Source organism: Tiliqua scincoides, chromosome 1 (genome assembly GCF_035046505.1).
Source record: "Tiliqua scincoides isolate rTilSci1 chromosome 1, rTilSci1.hap2, whole genome shotgun sequence".
In the NCBI taxonomy this organism is placed as follows: Eukaryota; Metazoa; Chordata; class Lepidosauria; order Squamata; family Scincidae; genus Tiliqua; species Tiliqua scincoides.
The window spans coordinates 34643257-34658700 of NC_089821.1; the positions used below are offsets into that span (position 1 = coordinate 34643257).

The window sequence follows — 15444 nt, forward strand, 5'->3', positions numbered from 1 at the left end:
GAGACAGGTGAGGGTGAGCAGAGAGCCAGACTACAAGTTCCAGAATGCTCTGAGGCAAAGGAGCTTCCATGATGGTGGCCAGGGAGGGCTGCAGCAGCAGCAGCAGCAGCGAGAGGAGGAGGAGAACCTGCAGCATTGTTGGGAGGCCGCCTGGGACACAGAGGACAAGGCTTCCCAAGCAAGCTCACCATTCCAACTGTGAAAGAAGCAGGACAGCTGGCAACAGGAGGGCTGAGTATGGAGGGGAGGGGATTGAGAACAGCTGCCTTAGTTTCCTTCCATCCAGAAGTGTCAGGCTGCAGTGTATTTGCGTAACTCTATGGAATTTAGCACAAAGGGTTTTTTGTTAATCGCACCGAGTAATGGAACGGAACAGAACTAATGTGGATAAATAGGCTCCACCTGTTTATCATTAGCTACAGCAAATGGATATGACTGTGAAAAACCAAGTGAGGGGGCGGTTTATGATTAGGTAATAAGTAATACATATTTATGTATATGCTGCTAAAGAGATTTTTTGGCAATGATATTTTTGCTTATGTCATCAGCAAGAATTAATGAGCATAATAGAGTTGAAACAGGACACTGGAAATGTCACATTCCATTACTTTCAAAATTTGAAATTCAGATTTTGACTTTAAATCTGAGCTTGAAAGTTGAATGTATGTGTCTCTGGGGTGGCAGAAGCCTCCCAGATGAGTGCTTATTGTACTGATTGGGTCAGTGCTTCTGATCCACACTTTTGTGTACTTGAAGATCAGCTTTGCTTGAAACAGGTTTGTCATGCTAGTCCAGTAACTGTAGCTCTTTTCTCATGGTCTTCCAACTATGTAGGGTGAATGTGTGCTCTCCCATCACCACACCTGACCTCTGTGAGTTGGCTGCATTGTGTATAGCATGCATACATGTGGCCTTTCTCCACAGGAATTAGTAGTCCGATTCAGACATTATATGAATGGGTTAGGGGAGGCTGCCTAACTGCAGGATTCCTCACTGCATTAAGACACAGAGAGAGAGAGAGAGAGAGAGAGAGAGAGAGAGAGAGAGAGAGAGTCTTCTGCGTGTACTATTGTACTCATGGGGGCTTTTCAGATCTCACAATAAACACATGGTGATTGGACATGCGTGGCCCATTCACCCTTCCACACATTCATAAAACATCTGAATAGGGTTGCTTTTTGAAGAGCTCTTTATCTTGTATATTTGTACATGTATGTACATGTGTAACAACTTACATGTTGCACATGTATGTGTTCCCTTACCCAAGAAGACCTCTGGCTGCTTCCCTGACTTTCAGGATACCCTTTTTCCAAGCCAGTAAACTATTGCTTATCTTCTAAATTTCAGGTGGCATTTTCCAGAATATACTTTTTAAATTAAACTTTATGGTGCTGTGTGTGACCTACTAGGCAGTTTCCAGTGCCTTACCTCCTGTGCCACCCACATTTGGTCCCTGTTGCGTATATGCAACACTGGGCAGAAATGGCAAGGTGTGACTCTCTTGGATCACATGACCAAGCCCTGACTATCCTTTTGCCTCTCCTTTACTTGGCTACAGCCTGATCTTGACCTTCCCTCAGCTGCTCTTCCTATCTCTGGTCTTCTATTTCTTGCCTCCCTATCCAAGGTGTGACAATGAGAGACTGCCAAGAGTTATTAAATATTAAACATATTTTAAGGTGCAGGTACAACTTTCTAGAGGCAGGGAAAAGAACCAATTAGTATCACAACCTGAAAAATACACAAGAGTGCCCGATGCTGCTGCTTCTCAACTTGGCCCTTACACATCATTCCACTATCTCCTATCTGGACCTGATAATCAAAGGACTCTTAAAGCACGTGTGGTGTAGGAATAGCACACTCTAATTTGCTGTCCACATCTTGACACCAGTTCCTTTATAATTCCATGTTAGTATGTTCCTTGCTACCATTAAGGTTAGCAGCATATATTGTTCATGCCACCTGAAAGTCATACAAAATGGCAGATTAAATGAACTAGGAACATCTGCTGTGTGACAAAAGGAAAATGGTTGCACAGGGGCTTTGCACCATTCTCCTTTGTGTCAGTGGGATTTAGGAAGAACCGTACTCCCAAAATTCACCTATTCTGAAGTTTTAAGGAGGTAATCTAGAGTTTACTATTATTCTGGGTAAAGTACCATTTTATAACATCGAACTCAAAACTAGTTTTGTTATTATGGAACAGAGCTACAAAACCGAGTCATATTTACATCTGTATCCTCCTAGACATGAGTATTAATTAATCACTGTCACAGCCAATTAATCACTGCAGAATGCAAAAAAGGGGGGCGGAGAGTTGTTCACTGTACTCTTAGCACAGAAAAGAAAAACAAAGACTGCAGACACTGGGTTTTACAAATTTATTTCTAGACTTTAGGGGAGGGTTTCTTTTTTCTTTTTTCACTGGAAACTTATGTTACAGGTCTGTTGGTGAAAATGTGCATTTCAGACCAGTGATGCCAATAAGTACAATATATTAAAACAAAAGGTACAAATCTGAATTGCTTGGCTTTCTAGAGATTGTTATTATAACAATGTGACAATAAAGCATCTCTGTTGGCACGTGAACCCGCGTATCAGCATTTGGCCTTTTAGTACATACAACACTTTTAAGAAGAAATTTGCAGTACACACGCTGCCACTTTTCAGTGAAACACAAAATACAACCAATAACCACTAACTCAATAATCTTGTTTGGTTCAGAGACACAGAGATGCCACAAACAGAAATGTCTATGAGGTAAGCAGTAAGAAATGTTCCTGAAATTTGGACAAAATGTATCCAGTCCTCCTGGGTCCTGCGACTGCTGGTAGCATTACAAGGCTGTTTTCTTGTTCCATTTGAATAAGCTTAGGTAGGATCTTAACTGCGTTTGCCCTCAAAATGAAGTTCTAATTCTGTTTTGGTTTAGCAGCATACAGGCAACTAGATTATTCTTCACCATACAACTCTGTTAGCTGGCTTACTTACGAGATTTACAAGTTTTCTTTTTTTTCGTTTTTTAAATTAGCATTACGCTATCATTAACATCAACAAAAACCCCTAATATATCATAACAGATTAAACACACAAAATACTTAAATTCCAGAAGATAACCTATCATACCGTAAGATGATTCCCCACTGATGGAAAACATCGAAGGGCACACAAGAGTTATATTATAATGCACCTTTCATATATCAAATGTGGCTAATAACACAGCTTAAAAACTACTATGATAATAAACCCCAGATCAGAAAAAGAATCCATTTTATAAAAACACATAACAAAAGAACCTGACATTACTCAATCATCTGAAATGTCTGCCGTTTCAAAGTTAGCACAAACTAGTTGCAAATCGCGAGACCCATTCAGAATAATGTCCAATGCATTTCAGCTTGCAGTAGGAATTATGAGGCATTGTGAACGAACTTTAAAACCTGATCTAAACATGGTTAACTGAAGTATGAGGTATTGTGAAACAGGAACCTTTTTTGGAATAGAGCGGTAGTCACATTAAGTAAAATTGATCACACACACACACAAAAAAAATCTACCAAAAAATGTCAATAATATAATTTTCTATGAGAAAATTTAAAACCTATAACATGGCAGTATATGACATTGTATAACCAAAAAAAAAGAACAAAAAAGAACCAAAAAATGACCACAAAATAGCAGCAAAACACAATGACAAAGATACAGAAAAGCAATGTTAATTTTTTTTTTTCAATTCTTGCTGGGAATTTATCCATAGCAGCTCAATAAAAAATGGGAGCATCTGCTCCTTTTTTTTTCCTTTTTACAAACATTTTTTTTTTACAATCAACACCTTAGCGGCAGTTTCTCACATACATTTTGCCATCACATTCTCCTCAAGCATCAACTTCAACAGCTATGTCCACGTCCCTTCAGCTACTTTCTACAATAATAATAAAAAAAAGATACATAGCCAAGATGTGCAAATTTTCTATTTGTAGCTAGATTAAAAACAAAACAAAACCAAAAAACCCAAGGGAAATACAATGGAATCAGAACTTTTTTTTTTTTTTCAAGTACACCAATTCTACACTTTTAACTATGGTGCTTTCTCATGGTTAATATTTTGGAAACATCTGGGCCAAATGAAGTACTGTCTTGAAATGTCCACATTTCTTAGTAAGAAGAGTTAAGACTGCAACATCAAGGGCAGAAAGATCTTTTATTTTGCTTCCCAGAATCAGGGGGTGATTTATTTTACAAATTATACTGGCCTTTCGAACATCCTCTGTAATAAATATTCTTTTTAGCCTTAACTATAAATTATATATTTTAGTGTTTAAAAGCCTTCAGTTGTACGTCATCTAGAGACAATTCTCAAAATGTGTCCTATAGGTAAACCTTTCAGGCCCCTAAATTTATATTTAAACAAAAAAAGGAATTGGCACCAAAAGATTTCTAAATATCTTTTTTTTCTCTATTGAAAAAGTTAGGAAGATATTCTGGTAATTTTGTGAATGCGATTTCTCTCACTGGAACACAACCTTCAGATAAAAACAAAAACCCACCTTTCCTCAACACCATAGTTAAATGCACTTGCTTCGCAATTCCAAGTTTGCACACAAGCACTTTATATATATATATTTATATATATATTTATATATATCAAATTTCCAAACCATTCCATTTGAGAAAGAAAAAAAATTCCCACACAATAAAAAGAAAGTATTTCCTATACCTAATGAACTGAAAGTGCTTTGAAATGGAATGGTTTTAAAACAATTTCTTAAAAAAGATAAGCTGTGGATTCAACCTGGACATAATTAGGCTGTGTATCTTTTGGGTAAAAACCAGCATTATTATTTCTCTCTCTCTCTCTAGTATACACAGGTAACTACAAAAATAGGAAGGTTACAAAAATATATTATGTCACTATTACAATTTCATTTTTGTCATCAGAGGAGTATGTTGAAACTTTTCCCTGGCCATGCCAAGCTGGAATCCTAGAACCCTTATGCACAGGTAATCCACAGGCACAGAAGATTAACATATAATAATGCTGTATGCTAACATATATGAACATAAAGGTTATATGAACCATTTATAAGGTGAAGAGGATAAAAACCTAAGGGAATAAAATAAACATTTACAGATGAATTATAAAGTGACTAAATGCATAAGCAAGCAAGATACAGAAAAGCCTAGAACTGCATTAAAACAAACATATGTAATCTATCTAAAACAAAAAACCCTCTTCTACTTTAAAAATGGTTGGCTTTTTTAATATGCAAGAATCACATCTAATACCTCCCCTGGAGACATCTGCATGTGTGTGTGTGTGTCTGTGTTAATGCCTATTTTTACAACATACAGACAAAAACACTTTAATATTTTAAAAAAACTAGTTGATTATTATTGTATAAAACCCTCTATTTTTTGTAGCGCAAATCCCGGAGATCATGCAAATACTATTTTTTTTCTTTTTAAGACAGTTAGGATGTTTGTGTGGGGGTTGTCTGTTAAAGTCACAAAGGGAAAGAAGGAATAGTGAATAGAAGAATGCAGAACATTTTCCCTTCTGGTATCAAAAGTCTTGGAGAAATGGGTTTCTTGGGGGAGAAGATCCTGATCCCAATTCCTTCTCAGATGCCCTTTCTTTGCTTGCTGGTGCTGCCAAGCAAACTCCATTGAGGAAGTTCTCCTTAAATATTCACATCTCTCACATCAGTGGGCGTGCAGGAAAGGTCTGCTTCATCTTCAACAGTCTTTGTTTCTGAGGAAATGTTATGTTGTTGTGCCTGGCGTAGACTAGATTCAAGGAGGGATTCAATCTGTTCTTGGCAGGCTCGTAAACAATCCTAAGGAAATTGAAGAGAACACTCTTTAGGAAGAACAGTAAAATCAAATTTCTTTTTCTTCTAAAGCATCCCAAGCCACTGAGCAGCAGTTACCAATGAGTTCCTCAGTGTAATAACTCTGTTGACAGTCATGAATGGATAATCATGAAGACATAGTTATGAAGAGATGGGGAAGAGACAGCATGCCCTATTGATCTTTACCTCTTTATCCAATCAGAGTCCACCAGAGTAGGTAAGCCAGTGTGGGAGGGGTGGGGAGGGCAAGACTGGGCAGGGAGGGGAAGGAATGGGATGTGGTGCTAATGTTAGGATGACGCATGTGGGAGGCATGTGTGAAGGGACGGGGCTTTTTCTTCAGGCTCACAGAGCCAACATCATGTGAAATCGCACACTATCAGTGCTTTTCTCACAAACTCACATTATGTTGGCTTGGCAAGCTGAGAAGAGGCCACGCAGTACCTCTTTAGGAACCTCAGACCTGGTGCATCAACCTTTAGTTTAGACCAGGGGTCTCCAAACTTTTTCGCCAGAGGGCCGCATCAAATGTCTGGCACGGCTTTGAGGGTTGGAAAAAAAATTTAAATATAAAATTTATATAAATAAATTAGAGATGGAACTTAGATGTGTGAATAAATGAATGAATGGGCTCATTCATTCAACCTCTCTGGCCCTTAGAACACCCTCCAGATGCAACCAGAGCATAGTTCCAGTCATGTTCGGCAAAGTGGGCCAGGGGCTTTCAGGGGACAACAGGCTGGTCACGGGCCGGATAGAGGCTTACCACAGGTCGCGCCTGGCCCCTCCCCGGGGCCGGGGTTTGGAGACCCCTGGTTTAGAATGAGACCACCTAGTATTCATCAAGACTGTCCCCAGGGGGGGAAAAAACGCATTTAGGATAAACTGTATAGGATAAATTAGGATATTTTTAAAACAGTATTTGGACCATGAGAGAGAGAGAGAGAGAATCCTATAGCATCTCAAAGATGAGCAAGTCTATTGTGGGCCAGTTCTCGAAATGCATCTATTAGTCTTTCAGATGCCACAGGTCTCTTTCTTGTTGAGTATACGAGAGACAAACACAGCTCCTCTTCTGAAATTTATCCTAATAGGATCAGGCATGCCTGATCACATAAATTTGAGTCACATAATTAGGAACAGAAAAAGATTGGGTAGATCACCAACGTGTATGCCTGCATTTCAGTGCGACAGCTTCTTCAGTGCCAGGCAAGCACCCACGGCAGCAATAGGCAACAGCCCCTTTAAATAGGTAAAACAAACAATTCCACAATACTTTGCTGCTGTTCACTGTTTACTCCTGTCTTTTTCTAACAAACATTGCAAAGCTTTTCTCAACAAGTTTAACTGGGTGTATTAAGAACTTTGAAGTTTTCTTTTGGGATTGCCTTTTCTGATTTAACCTATGACATATGCTAGCCCTGGCGGTGAACCCAGTCTTCCATGATAAATTGCCGTCAAAAGTGTTAGGATGTGCATGACTGAGAATGAATGTTGTTTTCCCGAGATGGTGACCTGCCTGCTGTTTTCTTTATTTTCCTGTTTCAATTCTGCCTTCATTCAGAGGCTTCTTGTGTGATCTACCAGTTTTTCACTGATTCCACTATCACAAGAACCTTCTCTACCACATGGTACTGGGGGGTAAAATAAGATTAAAAACCCAAGCACACAATTCTCTGCAAGTCTCTTCTGAGAGAGTGGGAGGTTAATCCTACCTCTAAGCAGATCAGACCATCAGTTACAGCTCACTGAAAACAAATAACCTTTGACCTTTGCTGGTTTAAACTCTAGTGTAATATTTCCTCTTGACAGAGACACAGTATTTTAAATAGCAAAAAGAAACACCCTATATCCTAAAGTCATTATGCCACAGGCACCCTACATACCATTGGCCTTTCCCAGTAAAGACATCCATGTGGTGTCTCCATGGTATGAAATCTCTGACCTCATACATTCTTATTTAAATTCCCATAAAGGATTCAGCTCACAATCTACACTAAAAACTAGGGTTTACACCAAGTTGTTTTTAGAAACTCTTTTCACTTCAGGAAGTTCAGTAACATCTTGAGGTTGACTTGAGCCATAACTATACAGTGTCTTCAAGACCTCCACGCTGAAAGGAGCCACTTTGTATTTTCTGCATGTTTGTTCCATTTCTGGCTCTGTATGCATGAAATGCAAACTAGTTTCACCCAAAGTATTAAATATAAAAACACACACACAGACACACACTAAACAACTGAGGTGCTCTCAAATCTAAGAAGTTGTGATCCTAAGTTCCACTAGAATAATAGGACTTCCAGGGGTCAAACATTCTGGCTGGCCTCAGTAGCCAGACAAAATTTTGAGTTGCCAGACCCTTTCTTCTCCCCTAGAGGTGATTTTTTTTTGAACTTGCACTGCACCTTTAAAACTCAGTGAGACACCAGAAACAACCCTTTGTCCCCCTCCCCAGCTCTTAACATTGCCTCCAGAGCAAATGCAATGCAGAATAGCCCCAGCTCTTCTCCTGAGCTGGACCCTGGGCAGAGGAATTATCCCTGCAGTTGTAGTGTGCTTCCATGTTGCTCTGGGCACCTCAGAAGCACCACATGACATCTGTGGACCATACTTCACGCAACACAGCACAGATCTCAGACAATTCCCTATCGCTTCTCTTCTGAGCTAGGAATAAAAGTATTGGGTGAATGACTGGTCTCATCAATCAATTAGTGTATATCAGGGGTGTCCAAACATTTTGGCAGGAGGGCCACATCATCTCTCTGACAGTGTGTTAGGGGCTGAGAAAGAAAGAATTAATTTACTATTTAAAATTTGAATACATTTAAATAAATGAATATATTACAGATGGAACTTATATGAATGAATGAATGAAGTTCTTGGAATAGCTCAAAGCCTATAAAAGGCCTTGCACAAAGCAAGGCCTGCCTTTCCTTCACTACCACTGCTGCATCACAGACATGAAACAGCAAGTAATGGAGGGAGCCCTTGTCCCACAGCTCAGATGAGAGGTTGAACAGTTGTCCTCATGCTGACAGTAGCTGTATCGGGCCAGGATGGGCTCCAGCAAGTCTCTGGAAGGCCAGAGGCTCATTGGAGACTGGGGACTCCCCGAGAGCCTGACTGGGAGCCTCCAAGAGCTGCAAGTGGCCCCCGGGCCGGGGTTTGGGCACCCCTGCTGTATATGAATGAAGGTTTTAAAAGTACAGGCCTTTAATTAGAATTATCTGTAAAAAAAAAAAAAAAGTCCAGTATATGAATTGACTTATTCTTATAAGCTAGCTGCAGGCATTTCTTGATGCAGGGCTATTACATTTATGAAAAACTCTTGAAACACCACTACTGTAAACATGATGAAATATTTTTAAATCAATGCAGTCTAGCAATAATGAGACCTGTACATTTATTAAAGTGAATTTCTATTTCAACATAAATTAAGTCAGCTATTACTTTTGCATTGCTGTAAAAGGACACAGACAACCTGCGGTCAAAACACAAGGTGACAATTCAAATCAGATTTAAATATATTGAGACTACATGTGGTGGATGAATGGGATTGCACCCTGCCACTGGGTCACCTCTTCACATGTTGGCTGCAATCTTTATGTAAGCAAAAGGTATAGCACAGGTAGGTCCCAAACCATGCAGTAGTTACCTGAACTTTATGTGGGTGAGCAATGAATGTGGGATTTATGTGGGATACCGCAATCCCGGGCTATAAACTCTACAGGAGGGACAGGCAGGGGCGTGTTGGAGGTGGGGTGGCCCTTTATGTTAAGGAAGGGATAGAATCCAGCAAAGTAGAGATTGAAGGTGGGTCCGACTCCACCGTAGAATCTCTGTGGGTTAAATTACCAGGCTTGTGCAGCAATGTAATACTGGGGGCGTGCTATCGTCCTCCAGACCAGAAATCTGATGGGGACCTTGAAATGAGGAAACAGATCAGGGAGGTGACAAGGAGGGACAGGGTTGTAATCATGGGGGACTTCAATTATCCTCATATTGACTGGGTCAATTTGTGTTCTGGTCACGATAAGGAAACAGGATTTCTTGACGTGCTAAATGACTGTGGCTTAGAGCAGCTAGTCACGGAGCCCACCAGAGGACAGGTGACTCTGGATTTAATACTGTGCGGTACACAGGACCTGGTTAGAGATGTAAACGTTACTGAGCCAATGGGGAACAGTGATCATGCTGTGATCCGTTTTGACGTGCACGTTGGGGGAAGAATACCAGGCAAATCTCTAACAAAAACCCTTGACTTCCGACGGGCAGGCTTCCCTCAAATGAGGCGGCTGGTTAGAAGGAGGTTGAAAGGGAGGGTAAAAAGAGTCCAATCTCTCCAGAGTGCATGGAGGCTGCTTAAAACAACAGTAATAGAGGCCCAGCAGAGGTGTATACCGCAAAGAAAGAAGGGTTCCACTAAATCCAGGAGGGTGCCCGCATGGCTAACCAGCCAAGTTAGAGAGGCTGTGAAGGGCAAGGAAGCTTCCTTCCGTAAATGGAAGTCTTGCCCTAATGAGGAGAATAAAAAGGAACATAAACTGTGGCAAAAGAAATGTAAGAAGGTGATATGGGAGGCCAAGAGAGACTATGAGGAACGCATGGCCAGCAACATTAAGGGGAATAATAAAAGCTTCTTCAAATATGTTAGAAGCAGGAAACCCGCCAGAGAAGCGGTTGGCCCTCTGGATGGTGAGGGAGGGAAAGGGGAGATAAAAGGAGACTTAGAGATGGCAGAGAAATTAAATGAGTTCTTTGCATCTGTCTTCACGGCAGAAGACCTCGGGCAGATACCGATGCCCGAACGGCCCCTCCTAACCTAGGAGTTAAGTCAGATAGAGGTTAAAAGAGAAGATGTTTCAGACCTCATTGATAAATTAAAGATCAATAAGTCACCGGGCCCTGATGGCATCCACCCAAGGGTTATTAAGGAATTGAAGAATGAAGTTGCAGATCTCTTGACTAAGGTATGCAACTTGTCCCTCAAAACGGCCACGGTGCCAGAAGATTGGAGGATAGCAAATGTCACGCCTATTTTTAAAAAGGGAAAGAGGGGGGACCCGGGAAACTATAGGCCGGTCAGCCTAACATCCATACCGGGTAAGATGGTGGAATGCCTCATCAAAGATAGGATCTCAAAACACATAGACGAACAGGCCTTGCTGAGGGAGAGTCAGCATGGCTTCTGTAAGGGTAAGTCTTGCCTCACAAACCTTATAGAATTCTTTGAAAAGGTCAACAGGCATGTGGATGCGGGAGAACCTGTGGATATTATATATCTGGACTTTCAGAAGGCGTTTGACACGGTCCCTCACCAAAGGCTACTGAAAAAACTCCACAATCAGGGAATTAGAGGACAGGTCCTCTCGTGGATTGAGAACTGGTTGGAGGCCAGGAAGCAGAGAGTGGGTGTCAATGGGCAATTTTCACAATGGAGAGAGGTGAAAAGCGGTGTGCCCCAAGGATCTGTCCTGGGACCGGTGCTTTTCAACCTCTTCATAAATGACCTGGAGACAGGGTTGAGCAGTGAAGTGGCTAAGTTTGCAGACGACACCAAACTTTTCCGTGTGGTAAAGACCAAAAGTGATTGTGAGGAGCTCCAGAAGGATCTCTCCAGACTGGCAGAATGGGCAGCAAAATGGCAGATGCACTTCAGTGTCAGTAAGTGTAAAGTCATGCACATTGGGGCAAAAAATCAAAACTTTAGATATAGGCTGATGGGTTCTGAGCTGTCTGTGACAGATCAGGAGAGAGATCTTGGGGTGGTGGTGGACAGGTCGATGAAAGTGTCGACCCAATGTGCGGCGGCAGTAAAGAAGGCCAATTCTATGCTTGGGATCATTAGGAAGGGTATTGAGAACAAAACGGCTAGTATTATAATGCCGTTGTACAAATCTATGGTAAGGCCACACCTGGAGTATTGTGTCCAGTTCTGGTCGCCGCATCTCAAAAAAGACATAGTGGAAATGGAAAAGGTGCAAAAGACAGCGACTAAGATGATTACGGGGCTGGGGCACCTTCCTTATGAGGAAAGGCTACGGCGTTTGGGCCTCTTCAGCCTAGAAAAGAGACGCTTGAGGGGGGACATGATTGAGACATACAAAATTATGCAGGGAATGGACAGAGTGGATAGGGAGATGCTCTTTACACTCTCACATAATACCAGAACCAGGGGACATCCACTAAAATTGAGTGTTGGGCGGGTTAGGACAGACAAAAGAAAATATTTCTTTACTCAGCGTGTGGTCGGTCTGTGGAACTCCTTGCCACAGGATGTGGTGCTGGCGTGTAGCCTAGACGCCTTTAAAAGGGGACTGGATGAGTTTCTGGAGGAAAAATCCATTATGGGGTACAAGCCATGATGTGTATGCGCAACCTCCTGATTTTAGAAATGGGTTAAGTCAGAATGCCAGATGTAGGGGAGGGCACCAGGATGCAGGTCTCTTGTTATCTGGTGTGCTCCCTGGGGCATTTGGTGGGCTGCTGTGAGATACAGGAAGCTGGACTAGATGGGCCTATGGCCTGATCCAGTGGGGCTGTTCTTATGTTCTTATGTTATGTTCTTAATGAATGGTTTATGATTATGCACTGGAACCTTTATGTTCATGGGACCTGCAAGCCTATGGACAAGCATAAACAACTTTTATTTACAGTAAAATTTGATCAGATTGATAGAATGGATTAGGGGAAGAGACGCAGCTCAGCAGTAGTGCACGTTTCACATGCTGAAAGTCCCAAGTTCAATCTCTGGCATCTCCAGGTAGGACTAGGAAAGATCCTTACCTGAAACCTTGAAAAGCCAGGGCCAGTCACTGTAGATTAAATTAAACAAGATGGACTAATGGTCTGACTCAGGATAAGATAGTGGCATATGTTTAGGATACCAAAAGAAAATAAAAGAGTAGAGGGGTCCCTAGTGCGGATCATACCCAGGATGGTGGTGCTTTCCTGGAGCTTGGCATTCTAGAAGTTTGGGGGTGACGTGATGATATAATAAAATTGTTCCTGATCTTCTGGATTTAAGTGCGAAAAGCCCACCCCCCCCTTTGGCAATCTTTGGCCCAGTTGCTGCACACTCTCACGGGCAAGCGGCAAAAACACAATCAACAGCAAGAACGTGTGGTGGCTAGACCCAAAGAGCACCAAAGGGAGGCCTGGGCAGTGAGGTGCTGTGCCCACTTGAGCCTTGAACCTGGGGCAGCCCACCCCACCACTACCACACTGGCCTAGCGATGCCACTGAAAGAGAGTAATCCTTTGATATTTATTGCCTGGTTCCCTGTGAATTACAGACCATGTGCTCTTAGGGTGAGGGGGCCTAATAAATGAATTCCAACGTATTCCCAGATAAGATGGGAACTCAACAGACGTAGAAATTGTCTGGCCTCAAAATAAATGTCAGGCAAAATTCAATATGTCTGGATGATGGGGTCAAGAACAGACTGATGGAAGACAGCCCAAGAGTTCTAACTGTGGTTATCTGACTTCTAATTACCACTGATCAAAAGCAAAATGGGAAATTGGACTCCTACCAACATAAACATGAACCACAAAAGAATTTCAGTCAGGTGATCTTAATTTTAGCTTCCACTTTCACGTGGTTAAAGGTAAAAGTTTAATCACAATTATTCAAATCCTCTAGGTGATCTATTCCAGCCAGGAAAGGTAAGTATATTTTGAAAGGATGTTGCCTGCAGATTTTAAAAACCACAACTATGATCTTAGCTACAAAAGTAGCTATGTAGGCTTTCAAGATCACAACTGTATGACTAATATCACTAAAATCAATGGGCTACATCTTAACTACTGTTCAAGCAATAGCGCTTGTGCAAGCCATCATCACCACTGTCCTCCACACTGCAACTCCCTGTACTCTTTCAAAAACTGTTCCTGAGGATCTGAGAACTTCTGGGGATGGTATGAGATATGGGAATGGTATGGCTGCAGTGAAGGGGATCCTTGGAAATCAGATGCAGTCCCCTCCTGCAAGTGCTACTTATTGCACTCCGTGCTGTTCCAGGAGGCTCAGGGACCTGAAGTACAGAGGGCGGAGTAGGGAAGATTGATGGCACAATGGCCATTGCACTTGTGTTACTTTGTGATTCAGTTCAATGTATAATGCAGAAAATGGACCCCAAGTTCTGCTAAGTGATCTAGCATTCATGAAAACTAAAGGTCTAGTCTAAATAAAATCAAAAGAAAAGCAACAGGTACGTTTATAGCCAAAGACAGTAATATTCATCTTAATGCAATCCGTACTTATTAATCCTATTTTTCAAAAGGAACTCAAATATTGATCTTTGAAGCTTTGCAAACTAAATGGTCACATCAGGGCAGCATGCCCAGGACATCAGCCAAAATCAGCTCCATGTGCTGTTTAACATGATTGCCCCAAAATGTGTGGGAAGCTTCAAAAAGATGGTCTGCAATTCTCGTCTTCAGCTCCAATAGCAGATGCTACTATTGGAGAAAGATTTAGGGCAATGCCAGCCTCTCCAGACCAAAGAGAGGAGGCAAACTTCCAAAGATGCAAAGATATGTATTTATTTATTCATTCATTCACACAGGCATCTAGTTTCTGACCTACTGCATTTTGAATCTGTTCTATATCAGGTGAAGCTAAAAAGCCATTCAAAACATGAGGATCAATCATAAACATTTAGCACATTGTACAAAATTCCAGAACTCACATTTCCAAACAGTTTTTGAGACGTAAGAATGCCCACAGAAATCTCCTACATAAACAAGAATACCACTTTTACAAATATTGGGTTCTCTGTGTTTGTCTGTTTGTATGTAGAGGACCCACTGGTGCTTGCACCATTGTTTTTAATTGTGCATTTGATGTGTTTGTACAGAATTCCAATGTCCTAAATATTACGATATAGTATTATTTGAACCATACATTCTAAAATCTTTTTTAGCGCCTTCTTGCAAAGAGTACGAAATACACAAACCATGTTACGAAAAAGATTGGAGTGTTTTTATAAACAATTTTATTTCACCCCCACAAGTTATCATGAGCTGGATCCAAAGTATTGTGAGTCAGATAGTGCTGTTCTTAAAATATGAAAAAGTGCTAGTGGAAGAGTTTGTGCAGCCTATAATAAGTTTGGCTGACATGGACGTTCTCATGCTTCTCCTTGAAAAGGATGAGCAAGCAACATAATATCTTTGGGTCTCATTTTTCTCACTCAACACTCCCACTGCCACTAGGGGTGTTTTCTCTATTTAATGTATTTTATATTCTACTTTTCATAAAAATAGAACCAACGCATCTGTTACAGCCTGTACGGAAGATACTTTCTACTGAAAGGGACCTTTGGATCCAACCCTTTGCTTTAAACCAGTGATTCTCAAACTGTAGGTTGGGACCCACTAGGTGGGTCGCCAGCCAATTTCAGGTGGGTCGCCATTCTTTCAATATTTATTTTTATTATATTAGACTTAATGCTACCAAAGCATGTGACTGCATTTGGGGAAATGTCACAGATCTGTACTTTTAATAGGCTACTATGAAGATGCTTTTAACAATGATTGTTAATGGGACTTGCTCCTGGGTAAGTGTGGGTAGGATTGCAGCTTAGGAT

The 15444-nt window shown here is 41.3% G+C and overlaps 1 protein-coding gene across 2 annotated transcripts in view; it reads right to left on the reverse strand.

The window, feature by feature from the left end:
* CCND1 (cyclin D1) overlaps nucleotides 1–15444 on the reverse strand; it is a 38003-nt gene that overhangs the window by 8381 nt on the left and 14178 nt on the right. Inside the window, exon 5 of one of the 2 annotated variants that reach the window (XM_066637182.1) lies at nucleotides 2367–5837. The exons of the other annotated variant lie outside the window; for it this stretch is intronic. Within the exon in view, the coding sequence (XP_066493279.1) occupies nucleotides 5682–5837 (156 nt within the window). The 3' untranslated portion in view covers nucleotides 2367–5681. Of the gene's footprint in view, nucleotides 1–2366; nucleotides 5838–15444 lie in introns of those variants that run through there. 2 annotated transcript variants of the gene reach the window in all.